This window comes from Tupaia chinensis, unplaced genomic scaffold, assembly GCF_000334495.1.
Source record: "Tupaia chinensis unplaced genomic scaffold, TupChi_1.0 Scaffold000250_1, whole genome shotgun sequence".
In the NCBI taxonomy this organism is placed as follows: Eukaryota; Metazoa; Chordata; class Mammalia; order Scandentia; family Tupaiidae; genus Tupaia; species Tupaia belangeri.
In genome coordinates, this window is record NW_006159730.1 from 2,462,989 (window position 1) to 2,478,105 (window position 15,117).

The 15,117-nt window shown below is 42.3% G+C and overlaps 2 protein-coding genes across 2 annotated transcripts in view; both read left to right on the top strand.

Annotated features, from left to right (window-relative positions):
• The window catches only part of PBLD (phenazine biosynthesis like protein domain containing), a 56,351-nt gene that overhangs the window by 6,613 nt on the left and 34,621 nt on the right, over window positions 1-15,117 (top strand). The gene's annotated exons all lie outside the window — the stretch shown is intronic.
• LOC102502650 (28S ribosomal protein S33, mitochondrial-like) lies at window positions 3,342-3,696 on the top strand. Its single transcript, XM_014587978.1, has one exon. It carries the CDS (start codon window positions 3,431-3,433, stop codon window positions 3,575-3,577), a length of 147 nt encoding a protein of 48 aa, XP_014443464.1. The 5' UTR covers window positions 3,342-3,430; the 3' UTR covers window positions 3,578-3,696.

Consider the following 15,117-nt stretch of genomic DNA (forward strand, 5'->3'; position numbering starts at 1 on the left):
GGTGGCGTGGTAGTTAGAGGCGCTGGATTCCCACATGGCTGACTGGGGTTCAAGTCCCAGGCCTGGTGGCTTGCCTTGTCACTTTCTCCCTGTCTCTTCCTCTCTCTCATTCTTTCCCTCTCCCAAATTAAAATAAATGAATAAATAAATAAATGAAAAAAGTTCAATAAAATAATTCTTTTAAAAAAAGAAACAAAATGGTGCAGCTATATAGGACATTTGCAGGACTGGTTGCTCTGGGTGACTCAGTGAGTGAATGTGAAGGCCTAGAACATTACTGTACTGTAGACTTTATTAAAATTGTACATTTCAGCTACACCAATTTTATAAGACAATCCCTTAATAATAAACCTTCACTTTTTAAAAAAATTATATTTATTATTATTATTATGTTTAAATTTACTACAGGGTGTGTGCGCTCACCTGAGAGAGAGAAAGAGGGAGGGAAAATGAGAAAGCAAGCCACCAGATTTGGACTCGAACCACAGTTGGCTATGTGGGAGTCCAACACTTCAACTACCACGTCACCTTCTAGCCCTAGCTGTTTTATTTTATAAACTTAAATTTTAAAAATGTATTTTATTTAACTTTTTTATAACTTGACCAGAGATACAGAATGAGAGAGAGAAAGAAAGTGAGAAAGCAAGCCACCAGGTCCAGGATTCTAACTGTGGTTGGCCATGTGGGAATCCAGTGTCCTTAACCACCATGCCACCTGCTGGCCCCTATAAACTTAAATTAAAAAAAAAAAAATTTAGACTCTTTTGTAGTAACACTCAGTTTGAAACACAAAGAAATTGCACAGCTTGGGAACCAGCAGTTAGCGTAATGGCTATGTCGGTGGACTCCCACGTAGTCGACCGTGGTTCGCGTCCCGGACCCGGTGGCTTAAAACTCACGCCGGGTGCGTGTGCGTGTGTGCCCAAGATCCCAAGAGGAGAATGGAGGAGAAGGGATTGCGGCGTGACCATCCCCTCTGGGAGGTGATTTCTCGCTTTCTGTCTCTATGTCTCTCTCTGTCTGTCTGGCGAGTGCACGCGCCCTATAGCAAAAACCTCTCAAAAAAAAAAGAAAAAAAAAGAAATTGCACAGCTGCACAAAAATATTTTCTTTATATCTTTTTAAAATTTTTCCAATTTTAAGATTATTATTTTTACTTTTTAAACTGTTTTGTTGAAAATGAAGAGACAAACACAAACACACACATTGTAGTATTACACAGAGTCAGGATCATTAATATTACTCTCTTCCACATCTTGTCCCACTGGGACATGATGAACAAAACAACATGAGATTAAACCAAGCATAAGAGGGACCATCAGTTGGCATAATGGCTATGCTGCTGGACTCCCATGTAGTCGACCACAGTTCGAGTCCCAGACCTGGTGGCCTAAACTCACACTGGGCACATGTGTGTGCATGCCCAAGATCCCGAGAGGAGAATGGAGGAGAAGGGATTGCAGTGTGGCCATCCCCCTGGGGGGTGATTTCACGCTTTCTGTCTCTCTGTCCCTGTCTTTCTGGTGAGCGCACGTGCCCTATAGCAAAACAAACAAACAAAAAAAACTCTCAAACAAAACAAAATAAATCAAGCACAAGAGAAAATGATGCCATTATAAGACTGGCACAGTATGGGACCAGCAGTTGACATAATGGCTATATCACTGGACTCTCATGTAGCTGTCCACTCAAGTCCTGGGCCTTGCATCTTAAACTTATGCCAGGCATGTGTGCATGCGTGCCCAAGATTCTGAGAGGAGAAGGGATTGCGGCATGGCCATCCCCAGAGGGGGGTGATTTCTTGCTTTCTCTCTCTGTGTCTTCTGGCCTCCTCTGTCTTTCCAAAAAAAAAAAAAAAAAGACCAGCCCAATACATAAACCAGTAACACAGTCGTGCACTGCATATAATGTATGCAGTATGCTTTCACAGGAATAGCAGCAGGTCGGTTTGTTTACACCGACATCACCACAAGCATATGAGTGATGCCTTGGGCTGCAATGATAACAGGTGTGACATCTCATCTGGGATGATAGGAATTTTTCAGTTTCATTATAATCTTATGGGGCTACTGTTGTATAAGTAGCCAGTTGTTGACTGACACATTATTATAGGGTGCATGACAGTATTTTTAACCTGTGCCTCTTGTAGAGTGCCACCGAATGAACGACCATCAAAGCCAGATTAAGTTTAAAGGGAGTCTTTATTAGCTGGCCAGAGACTACAGTCTGAGATTGGGGGTTTAGGGGGGCTGAGAGTCAAAACTGCAGCCCTGACTGAAGTTTGAGTAGTCTTTTTATAGGGGGTCAGTTACCAGGAGTTTTTATGCAAGCAGTTACAGAAGCTGAATCAAGCAGGTTAATTATTTCTGAGGGGAGTGGGGATTCCATGTAAGCAGTTACATTGCTAAACAAAAGGGGGCTAGTTAGCAAAGACAGTAGCAGGTACAGGATGTCATCCTGGATATGGTTTTCTGTATGGCTAGCACAAGCTATTTTCTCATGGGAAGAGCAAGCAGGTTTACAGAAGCAGACAGCCATGTTAGGGTAAGAGAACAAAATGGACAGACAGTTGTTCATATGCAAGATCTAATATGCGGCCTTCTACACTATCAGTGTGCAAATAGTCATGATTGCTGCACTGGAGCACTTTACTTAATTTCACCATGGCCTAGTGAAGTAATTTTTTTAAGCATTATTTATTTAATTCCATTTGTTATTATTTTTTAATTTGACCAGAGAGAGAGACAGAGAGACAGAGAGAAAGAAAGGGAAAGCAAGAAAGCAAGCCGCCAGGTCTGGGACTCATGGGAATAGGTTGCCTTTAACCACCATGCCACCTGCTGGCCCTGCAAAGTAATTATTTTATGTTCCAAGAAATTGAGTAATTAGGAGATAGAGATGGTCTGAAATTTAACCCAAAAAAAATCAATGAAAAAGCTTAGAATTGCCTTCGTAATCAGGGAGTTAGACAGGCTCAGGGTCCAACTCTAGTTCTGACATTTACCTACCAGCTATCAGTTAATTGATTCTGAAACAATTAACTTTCCTTTCTTTTTAAAATTGTATTTTAATTTGACTAGAGAGGGGCACAGTGAGAAAGAGAGAAAGCAAGCCCCCAGGTTCAGGACTCGAACTGCAGGCAGCGCTGTGGGAGTCCAGCATCCTTAACCACCATGCCACCTGCCGGCCCCAGCAATGAACTTTTCTGAACCTTTATTTATAGCTAAAATGGGTCATTAGATTATTATGTAAAATAGCGGTTAGTAGTTGAAATAAAAATGATTTTATTCCATTCTGCCTCATGTATGTTTATTATGGCATTATTAATACATTTGGTTCATTTCTATTAACATTAAAACAGTGAATTTAAGAGGATGCATCGGCGAGGAAGGTCAGGGCCAGAGAACTCTTGCACTTTGCTGCTTAAGAAATGTCTTCACTTTTGGAATATGCCTTGCACGTGAGTCATCTGAGTGCCCAGCTGTCTGGGAAAGTCACCAGGCCTACTGATTCTAAGTCCATGAAAGTGATGAAACTTCAGCAAACAGCCCTTGGCCAAGAGCAAGGAGACTTATGATTGGTATCCAAATCACAATACCTATTTTGGACTCGTGGGGACACTTCATTTCCTTGGCCTCTACAGATGAGCATCAAGATTTTAAGAATGTGGGGCCAGCAGGTGGTGTGGTTAAGGCACTCCCACATGGCCAACCATGATTTGAGTCCTGGACCTGGTGGCTTGCTTTCTCACTTTCCCTCTCTCTCTCTCTCTGATCAAATTAAAATAAATAAATGAATGAATAAAATAAATAAATATTTTTTAAAAAGATTTTAAGAATGAGCAAATGAGTTAAAGAAGCTTCGTGTAAAAGGGAAACCACAGAAAGGAGAAGGGAAAAGACCTACAAAAAAGAAATAGTGTCAGCCCATCAAGAAGGGACATTTCTTCCTCGGTGACTGAGAAGAAAGTGTATTTATGCTTCTTCACATGTTGGAGGAATGGCCTCTTTCTAAATGAAAGCTGTTTGGAGAAACAAAGTCATCTCTGTGTTGAAGTCTAATCCAATTCAATTGTACCTTTTTTAAAGAATTTTTAAATTAAATTTTACTTATTTATTTTAATTTGACTAGAAAGAGATACACAGAGAGAGAGAGAGAGAGAAAGAGAGAGAGAGAAAGCGAGACAGCAAGCCACCAGGTCTGGGACTCAAACCATGGTCGATCATGTGGGAGTATCCAACACCTTAACTACCATGCCACCTGCCCATCCCTATAACTGATTTCTTGAACACATTCTAATTCTGCAAAATGATTTGGCCTTGGGTCTATTATCTGAGGTTTACCTAATTCTCTAAGTGAAATTAATACATTAATTATTTTTTAATGACTTGTTTGGAGTAGGGACATGATATTGGGGGAGTGGAGGAGAAACCTCATGAAATGAGTGTCCAGTGATTTTTTTTTTTTAAAAAGTGAGTTTAATAATTTCTTTAAGTACGTACAGTGTCCTAAGTACTATATTAAGCACCAGGAAATTATTCCAGTAAATTTACATGAATCCAAGTATTATCTATAGGCAAAATAAACATATAATCTTATGATTACAGATGCAGTTGTTATTAACAAAATGGCAATTAATTTGAGAGTATTACTAAATTCTGACTAGGTCAGTACATGTGTTTCAGTCCACAAAAAATATAAGTGCGGGACCAGCAGGTGGTGTAGTTAAGGTGCTGGACTCCCATGTGGTTGACTGTGGTTCAAGTCTAGACCTGTGACTTAAAACTCATGCTGTGTGTGAGTGCATATGTGCCCAAAATCCCAAGAGGAGAATGGAGACAGGATTCTGGCATGGCCATTCCTCCTAGGGGGTGATTTCTCACTTTCTGTCTCTCTGTCTCTCAGGCAGCATGCACACTCTATCGTAAAAATCTCCCCCCCCCAAATTCAAGTACATAAAGTGAATCTCACTTTCAACATATACATACATCTTATTAAATGAGTAAATTATATTCTGTAGCATATAATAAAACACTGAGTGTTCAGAGAGCATGGAATGGAGAGATTACATAGACTGGGACTTCAGAAAAAGCTTTTTTTTTTTTTTTGGAGAGATTTTCACTATAGCACATGTGCACTTGCCAGAGAAACAGACAGAAAGCAAAAACTCACCCCCACTCCCACCCCCAGGAGGGATGGCTATGCTGCAATCTCTTCTCCTTCATTCTCCTCTTGGGATTTTGGGCATGCACGCGCACATGCCTGGCATGAGTTTTAAGCCGCCAGGTCCAGGACTTGAACTATAGTCAACTATGTGGTCGTCTAGTGATGTAACCATTACGCCATCTGCTGGTCTCAGGGGAAGGGCATTTTAGGCTGAGGACACAGTATGATACCAGGCACGTATGTAAGAAACAACTGGTAGGGACCAGCAGATGGTGTAATGGTTACGTAGCTGGACTCCTACGTGGTTGACTGCAGTTTGAGTCCTGGACCCCAATGACTTAAAACTTAGACTGGGCGCATGTGCATGCATGCCCAAAATCCCAAGAGGAGAGTGGAAGAGAAGGGATTGTGGTGCGGCCATCCCCCCCGGGGGGTGATTTCTCTCTTTCTATCTCTCTGGCAAGCACATGTGTTCTTACTGCAAAAATATCTCTCTCTCAAAAAAAAAAAAAACATATAGGAAGAAAGAAACAACTGGTAGTTATGGGAATTCTAAGCATTAGAGTAAAATAAGTAAAGGAGTGGACAGGAACCAGATCTTGGAAAAGTTTGTATGCTACCCTGTGGAGCCTGGCTTTTGTTTTGAGGTAGATAGTCAACCTTTTTTTTTAATCAGATAGTACTGGTTAAAGTGTGTGTGTGTGTGTGTGTGTGTGTGTGTGTGCGTGAGTGTGTACTGGACATTGGGAGAAGAAAGGAGTAGAAGACCCAGCAGAGATAATGAGCACTTAAAGTATAGACTAGTGATATTCGGGCTAGATATAAGAGGATGTTTTTAAGAAATATTGAGTCATTGGAAAAGTCATGATGCATTTCTGCACAGAAAAACAGAAAAATACATCATTGACTTTCCCGATGACCAAATACTTAGGAGCTATTATCAGCAGAATTTAGTGGTTGGGTAGAGAGAGTGTGAGTTGGTGAGTGAAAAGAAGTCAAGGATGGGAACCAGCAGTTAGCGTAATGGCTATGTCGCTGGACTCCCACGTAGTCGACCGCGGTTCGTGTCCCGGACCCGGTGGCTTAAAACTCACGCCGGGCGCGTGTGCGTGCGTGCCCAAGATCCCGAGAGGAGAATGGAAGAGAAGGGATTGCGGTGTGACCATCCCCCCTGGGGGGTGATTTCTCGCTTTCTGTCTCTATGTCTCTCTCTGTCTGTCTGGCGAGCGCACGCGCCCTACGGTGAAAATCTCTCCAAAAAAAAAAAAAAAGAAGTCAAGGATGAGGGTTAGATGGGGCAGTAATTGATGAGAGCTATTGGGGATGTTGAGAATGAGATGCCATGTACAATCCAAGTGTACGTGTCTAGAAGGAAATGAACCTGGGCTGGGGGTATGGGTTTGGCATTCATCAACATATGGTTTCTTTTTATACTCTGAAATAAAATTTTTGAGATGGCCTTGGGCTAAGAAAATTTGTTGTAGAATCTGTTGTAAAAATCACACTGAGGTGGGACCAGCAGTTGGCTTAATGGCTATGTCGCTGGACTCCCATGTAGTCGACTGCGGTTTGAGTCCTGGACCCGGTGGCTTAAACTCACGCTGGGCACGTATGTGTGCATGCCCAAGATCCCTGGAGGAGAATGGAGGAGAAGGGATTGCAGCATGGCCATCCCCCCTGAGGGGTGATTTCTCGCTTTCTGTCTCTCTGTGTCTCTCTGTCTTTCTGGCGAGCGCATGTGCCCTATAGCAAAAACTTCAAACAAAACAAAACAAAACAAAACAAAACAAAATACACACTGAGGGACCAGCAGGTGAGGTGATGTGGTGGTTAAGGTGCTGGACAGTCCCATGTGGCCAACCGCAGTTAAAGTCCTGGTCCTGGTGGCTTGCTTTCTCACTTTCTCTCGCTTGCTCGCTCTCTTGCCAAATTAAAATAAATGAATGAATAAACGAAGTTGAAATAAATATCTCTAAATAAATAAATAAATTTTTAAAATTAAAATAAAACACACACACACACACACACTGAGAACTTATTAACCAAAAGGAGGAATGTTGGGAACCAGCAGTTAGCATAACGGCTATGTCGCTGGACTCCCACGTAGTTGACCGCGGTTCGCGTCCCAGACCCGGTGGCTTAAAAACTCATGCCGGGCACATGTGCGTGCATGCCCAAGATCCCGAGAGGAGAATGGAGGGGAAGGGATTGCGGCATGACCATCCCCCCTGGGGGGTGATTTCTCGCTTTCTGTCACTATGTCTCTGTCTGTCTGGCGAGCGCATGCGCCCTATAGCAAAAAACCTCTCCCCCAAAAAAGTAAAAGAAAGGAGGAATGTTACCTTCAAACACATGGAATACAAATGGCCTTAGTGCTTTGCATTGGAGACTTCTGAATATTATACATAAAGGGAATTACACTGTATTAGTTATTGTTCTGTAACAAGTGCAACAAAACTAACAGCTTAAAACAACAAACATTTGTGGGGCCAGCAGGTGGCATGGTAGGCAAGGTGATGGACTCCCACATGGACCTGACGGTGGGTTGAGCTCTGGACCTTTCAGTTTGATTTCTCACTTTCCCTCTCTCTCTCCGGTCAAATTAATAATAATAATAATAATAATGAGTGATATGAATTAATAATTCTTGGGACTAACAGATGGCGTAACGGTTATGTTGCTGGACTCCCACGAAGTTGACAGTGATTCAGACAAGGTGACTTAAAACTCGTGTTGGACATGTGTGCATGTATGCTCCAAATCCCAAGAGGAGAATGGAGGAGAAAGGATGTGGCATGGTCATCACCTGTGTGGGTTGATTTCTTGCTTTCTGTCTTCCTGTTTCTATGTCTCTGGTGAGCATGCCCTATAGCAAAAATCTCTCAAAAAAGAAAGATAAAAGATAAAATAACTATTTTTTAAAAATTAAAAAAAGAAACCACAAGCCTTTTTTACTTCACAGTTTCTGTGAGTAGGACATCTCAGTGTAGCTCAGCTGGATGTTTATGGTTCAAGGTCTCTTACAAGGTTACAGTCCAGTGTCAGCTGAGGCAGCGGTTATCTCCAGGCTCAATGGAGGAGGGATCTACTTAAAAGCTCACTCCCATGGCTATTGACAGGTCTCCAATAATTCTTTTTTTAAGAATTATTTTATTTATTTGTTTTAATTTGACCAGAGAGGGACAGAGGAAAAGAGAGAGAAAGTGAGAAAGCAAGTCACCAGGTCCAGGACTCAGACCATGGTTGGCCATGTGGGAATCCAGCGTCCTTAACTAGTACACCACTGATCCCAGGCCTCCAATAATTCTTTAAAAATAAGTTGCTTTAGGGACCAGCAGATGGTGTAATGGTTATGTTGTTGGATACCCACGTAGTTGACCACAGTTCGAATCCTGGACCAGGCAGCTTAAAGCTCATGTCAGACGTGTGTGTGTGTATATGTGTGTGTGTGTGTGTTTGTGTTCCCAAAATCCTGAGAGGAGAATGGAGAAGGGATTGTGATGTGGCTATCCCCTCTGGTGGGTGCTTTCTCGTTTTCTGTCTCTCTGGCAAGTGCATGTGCTGTATAGCAAAAATCTCTAAAAAAAAAAAAAAAAAAAGAAAAGAAAAGAAAAGGTTTTTTAGAGGGCCAGTAGGTGGCATAGTGGTTGGGTGCTGGACTCCTTCATGGTTGACTGTGGTTCAAGTCCCAGATCCAGTGTCTTGAAACTTGTGCTGGGTATGTGTGTATGTATGCCTAGAATCCTAAGAGGAAAATGGAGAAGTGATTGCAGGACGGCTATCTCCCCTTGGAGGGTGATTTTTTGCTTTCTATGTCTGTCTTTCTAGTGAGTGCACATGCCCTAACGCAAAAATCTCTCAAAAGTTGTTTTATTTGTTTATATATTTTAAGTGTTTTGCCATCAGACATGTGCACTTGCTGGGGAGAAAGAGAGAGAAAGAGAGAATGATTACCCTCCAGGTGGAGGACGCAATGGTCACACTGCAATCCCTTCTCCGTCATCCTCCTCTCAGGATTTTGGGCATGCATGTACACATGTCTGATAATGATTTTGAAGTTGCCAGGTTTGCGACTCCAGCCATGTGGGAATCCAGCACATAACCACCACATCACCAGCTGGTCCCCCCAAATATAAGTTTTAAATTTTAGAATAGTTACAGATTTATAGAAAAGTTGCAAAGAGAGTCAAGTCCCCATATTATGTTCATTCAGTTTCTTCTATTGTTAACATCTATGCTACATTTGTAACAACTAACAGACATTGGTCTATTACTGGTTTTTCTTTGTTTTTTTTTTTAAAGAGGTTTTTGCTAGGTCGCCAGAAAGACAGAGAGAGACAGATAGAAAGCAAGAAATCACCCCCCAGGGGGGATGGCCATGTCGCAATCCCTTCTCCTCCATTCTCCTCTTGGGATCTTGGACACGCACACACACGTGCCCAGAGTGAGTTTAAGCCACTGGGTCCAGGACTTGAACCGTGGTAGACTACATTGGAGTACAGCAACATAGCCAATACACCAACTGCTGTCCCCAGTTTATTACTATTTTTAAATTAAAAAAAAAAAATTATCGAAGTTGACCAGAGAGAGACAGAGAAGGAAAGTGAGAAGGCAAGCTGCCAGGTCTGGGACTCAAACCATAATTAGCCATGTGGGAGTCCAACCACCCTAATCACCATGCCACCGGCCAACCCCAGATACTGGTCTATTACTATTAACTCCAAACTTTATTTGGGGTTCACTAGTTTTTCTATATTGCCTTTTTTTCTGTTTATTTGGTGAGGTTCTTTTCTCCTCAGAAGGGTGGGTCAAACAGAGACACAGGGAGTTGGAAAAAGAAGCACTGATGCCATGTTATTTATTGACTGAGTTTAGTGGGAGCTCACAGAGCTCTTAGTAGGCTCGTAAAGCCCACAGCAGCATTCAAAGGCAATTCTTGCCTCTCAAAGCTCACACATGGAGCTAAGCTGAACTGAGCCTAAGCTGAGTCAAGCCAAGGCACAGGGCTGCTCTGCACAGGCCTAGCTGACCAAGTGCTCCTTTCCTTTTAAAAGGGCTGTGGACAGTAGTGGCTCATTGCCAAAACCAAACTGTCGTACACACACATGTGCATTATATTCAGTGGTGTAAAATAGCAGTCATCATTACATAAGTGTGCAAGCACAATACAACTAATAACATAACTTGCTTACCCTGTGGCCTTCATTCATGATAAGACAGGAGGAGAGGGGAGCCAGATGAACCCATTCTGACTCTATTTGCAATATACTGTTCTGGATCCCATTCAGAATATCACATTACATTAGTTATTGTGTCTCCATAACATCATCAGGTATTTTGTTGACTGTCCTCCAGTTGGGACTTTTTAAATTAAATTTAATTTTTTTAGAGGTTTTTGCCTTAGGTTTTGTGTACTCTCTGGAGAGAGAGAGAGAGACAGAGACAGTAAGAGGGAAAGTGAGAAATCTCCCCACAGAGAGCATGGCCATGCTGCAATCCCTTCTCCTCTATTCTCTTCCCAGGATCTTGGACACACACACACACACGCCCAGTATGACTTTCAAGCCTCTAAGTCCGGGACTAGAACTGTGGTTGGCCATGTGGGAGTTCAGTAGCATAACCACAATGCCATATGCTGGCCCCATTTTTAATTTTTTTTTTTTTTAAATCAAGATTAGATAGGGGCTATGTAATTTTGGGAATAATACCACTGAGATAAAATGCCATTCTCATTATATCATATCAACCTGATTTATCACTAATGATGTAATTCTTGGTCACCTGGCTGGGGTTTCTCCATTGTAAAGTTACTTTAATTTAATTTAACTTATTATTTAATTTGCTATAGGGCATACATGCTCACTAGAGACGGGGAGAGAGAGAGAGAGAGCAAGTGGAGAGACAGAAAGTGAGAAAGCAAGCCTCCAGGTCTCAGACTTGAGCCATGATTGACTATGTGGGAGTCTAGCACCTTCACCACCATGCCACCTGCTGGCTCTGTAAAGTTACTTTTTAACCTTCTTCCTATGCTCTGAACTTTGGAAACAAGTCACTAGGTGCTGTCCACACCCAAATGAAAAGGGACTGCTGGTTCCGTGGTTTGGTGGTTAAGGCAGCTGGATCCCATGACCAACCATGCAGTTGGAGTTCTGGACCTGGCATCTTGAGAAACACACTAGGCACTTGTGTGTGCATGCCGCAAATCCCAAAAGATGAGAGAGAGAGAGAGAGAGGATTGCAGCATGACCCTTCCCAGTGGGGACTGCTTTCTCCTCTCCTCGCCCTCTCTCTGGTGAGTGCATATGCCTTCCAGAAAAAAAAAAAAAGGGCAAAAAAACCACAGGGGCAAATAAAGATCTATCGGACTATTTCCTGGAAAGAACAACTAGCTAGATAACTTATTTGGAATTATTCTGTAAGGGAGATTTATCTCTTCTCCATGAATTTTTAAATTTATACAATCTTTTTTTTTTTTTTAGAGGTTTTTTTGCTATAGGGCGTGTGCGCTCGCCAGACAGACAGAGACATAGAGACAGAAAGCGAGAAATCACCCCCCAGGGGGGGATGGTCATGCTGCAATCCCTTCTCCATTCTCCTCTCAGGATCTTGGGCACGCACACACACGTGCCCGGCGTGAGTTTTAAGCCACCGGGTCTGGGACGCGAACTGCAGTCGACTACGTGGGAGTCCAGCGACATAGCCATTACGCTAACTGCTGGTTCCCTACAATCTTTTGTTTATGTCATTGTGAACTCTGATGACCCAACAGAAAGCATTTATATTAAGGGCCAGCAATATGTCCTAGTGGTTAAGGGAATGAAATTCAGTATGGCAAACTGATTCAAATCGTGGCCCTGAAGGTGTGTGTGTGAGTGTGTGTGTGACCAAAATCCCGACAGCATAGAGAAATGAAGGAAAGGGAATGCAGTGTGACCATACCCCATTGTAGGGGCTGCTTTCTTTCTCTCTCTCTCTTTCTCTCTCTCTTTCTCCCTCTCTTCTTTCTCCTCCCCACTTTTCTCTCTGGTGAGCCCACATACTCTCTGGCAATTGAAAAAAGAAAAAAAATTAGTTAATTTTTAAAAGTGCATTCTGCTCTCTGTCCTTTGATTAGAGACTTTAATAATTTACTGTAGTAATTGATAAGGTAGGGCTTATGTCTGCTGCTTTGATATTTGTCTTCTATATGCCTTTTATCTTTATTACATGGCTATTATTCCATTACTGCTTTCTTTCGTGTTAATGAAATTTTCTAGTGTACCAGGGTTTTCTTTTTTAAGAATTATTTTAATTTTACCAGAGAGACACAGAGTGAGAGTGAGAGAGAGAAAGTGAGAAAGCAAGAAAGCAAGCCTCCAGGCCCAGAACTTGAATCACAGTTGGCCATGTGGGAGTCCAGTGCCCTTAACCACTGTGCCACCGGCTGCCCCCCTAGTGTACCAGTTTTACTCCCTAGTCACTTTTTTCTTTTTATTTTAGAGAATAAATTTATGAGTTTCTTTTTTAACGTTTACTTATTTATTTATGGAAAGAGGGGTACCCATGACAGGGTTTTGTTATACTGTGATATTCCTCCCAGCTTCCTATTCAGCTGAGATCATAGGTGTACACAGGTATTCTTGGTATGTTCAAGTGGTCTGAACCAGTTGCATGTACTCTTGCCAGAGAGAGGCAGAGAGAGAGAGAGAGAGAGAGAGAGAAGAAAGCATCCCCAATAGAGTGTGGTTACACCACAATCCCTTCTCTTCCGCTTCACCTTGGTTTGCTTTCACCTCTTGGCTCTAGTAAATAATGCAGTGATAAACACGGTGTGCATCTGTCTTTGAGATCCTGTTTTGAATTCTTTTGTATATATACCCAGAAGTGAAATTGCTGGATCATACTATAATTTCATTTTTAATTTTTTGAGGAGCTTCCCTACTATTTTGCATACTGGCTACAACATTTATATTCTCATCAGTAGTGCACAAGCATTCCAATTTCTCTACATCCTGGCCAATGCTTGTCATTTCTGTTTCTTTGATACTGGCCATCCTGATGGGTATGAGGGGATATCTCATTGTGATCATTGATTTGCATTTCCCTAATGATTAGTGATATCAAACATCTTTGCATGTGCTTACTGGCTCAGTAACCATGTTAAAGCACATCTTCGACACTCAGACAGGTACCAAGTCTGCCTTAGTGTTCCCTTTCTGTTTGCACAGATTTCTAGATTAGCCAGAGGTGAGAGCTTAGGGTCTTCTCAGATCTTCTGTATGCACACAGTCCTGGGATAAATGCAGAGCTCTATACACATGCGTTGCCTTCTAGACTCTCAGGAGCATGTCAGAAAATTTCAATATCCCTTCTGGACATCACTGCTATTCCTTGTAAACATTTAGTTAGCATCCACTGACTCAGGCAGCTGTGATGTTATTAAACAGTTGTTATGGATTATTTTCTAAGGAATGACCAGACAGATCAAATAATGACATCTCTGTGAATGGAGCTTTTTGTTTTTTTATATAGTATGTGTGCATGCAATTGAGAAAGAGAGAAGGTAAGCACCTTGACAGGGTCTTCTCACATTGTAATCTCTGTTTCCCCAGCCCTCTAGCTCCTCAGAATCCTGGGTACAAAGCATGTTTTCAGGTCAACTCCAAATCTAAACTGTGGTCACTATATGGCTTCCAGCCTTGCAGGGTGCAAGCACTGTACCATAGCGGCTAGACCTGAACGGGGCTTAGAGAAACTTCACCGCAGCCTGTACCTTCCAGCCACTGTCAGGTTGGTTGTTTCTAAAGCTACTGCATAGCTAGAGAGAGAAGATAAAACAGGGCACTTGAAACACCATGACACCAAGAATTTATTATTACTGAGAGTCATACTTTTTTTGAATAAATATTTTTCTTATTAAATATACTAATGCCATGAACTATACTATTGGATTTTCTAATATTGAACATTCTGGAATAAGTCTTCAAGGAATATTTTTTGTTGGTTGAGAAGGAATGAGAAGAAATGGAGTGTAGAAAGCAAATTTTAGCTACTTTTATCTTTTTTTTGAGAGGTTTTTGTTAAAGGGCACATGCACTCGCCAGAAAGAGAGAGACAGAACGCAAAGACAGAAAGCGAGAAATCACCCCCCAGGGGGGATGGTCACGCTGCAATCCCTTCTCCATTCTCCTTTCAGGGTCTTGGGCACGCATGCACACGTTCCCAGTGTGAGTTTAAGCCACCGGTTCCAGGACTTGAACCGCGGTCGACTACATGGGAGCCCAGCAACATAACCATTACACCAAGTGCTGGTCCCAAGTATGGCATTCTTGTAGAGCAGTAGAAAGAACCTAAGCAAGGAGCCAGTAGGTAGCGTGATAGTTAAGGCACTGGACACCCATGTGGTAAACTGTGTTTCGAGTTCCAGACATGGCAGCTTGAAACGACAGGGGTGTGTGTATGTACACATGCGTGCCCAAAATCCTGAGAGGATAATTGAGGAGAAGGGATTGCAGCATGGCCATTCCCCCTGGGAAGTGATTTCTCTCTCACTTTCTGTCTCTCTGACCAGTGCATGTGCCCTATTGCAAACTCTCTCTAAAAAAAAAAAAAACTAAGCAAATTTTGGCATATGCTAAGGTTCTACCACTACGAACCAAGTCCCAAATCTTATTTTTATTATTTAGAAACCATAATAATATCAGTTTATAAACTATTTTCTGAACTTCCCTCCAGTCTCTTGAACTTCTGAGGAGGCAATAATATGGGTCTTATTTTCAAAATGATCAAAGTATTGGGAACCAGCAGTTAGCGTAATGGCTATGTCGCTGAACTCCCACGTAGTCGACCGTGGTTTGCGTCCCGGACCCGGTGACTTAAAACTCACGCCGGGCGCATGTGCATGCATGCCCAAGATCCTGAGAGGAGAATGGAGGAGAAGGGATTGCGGCGTGACCATCCCCCCTGGGAGAT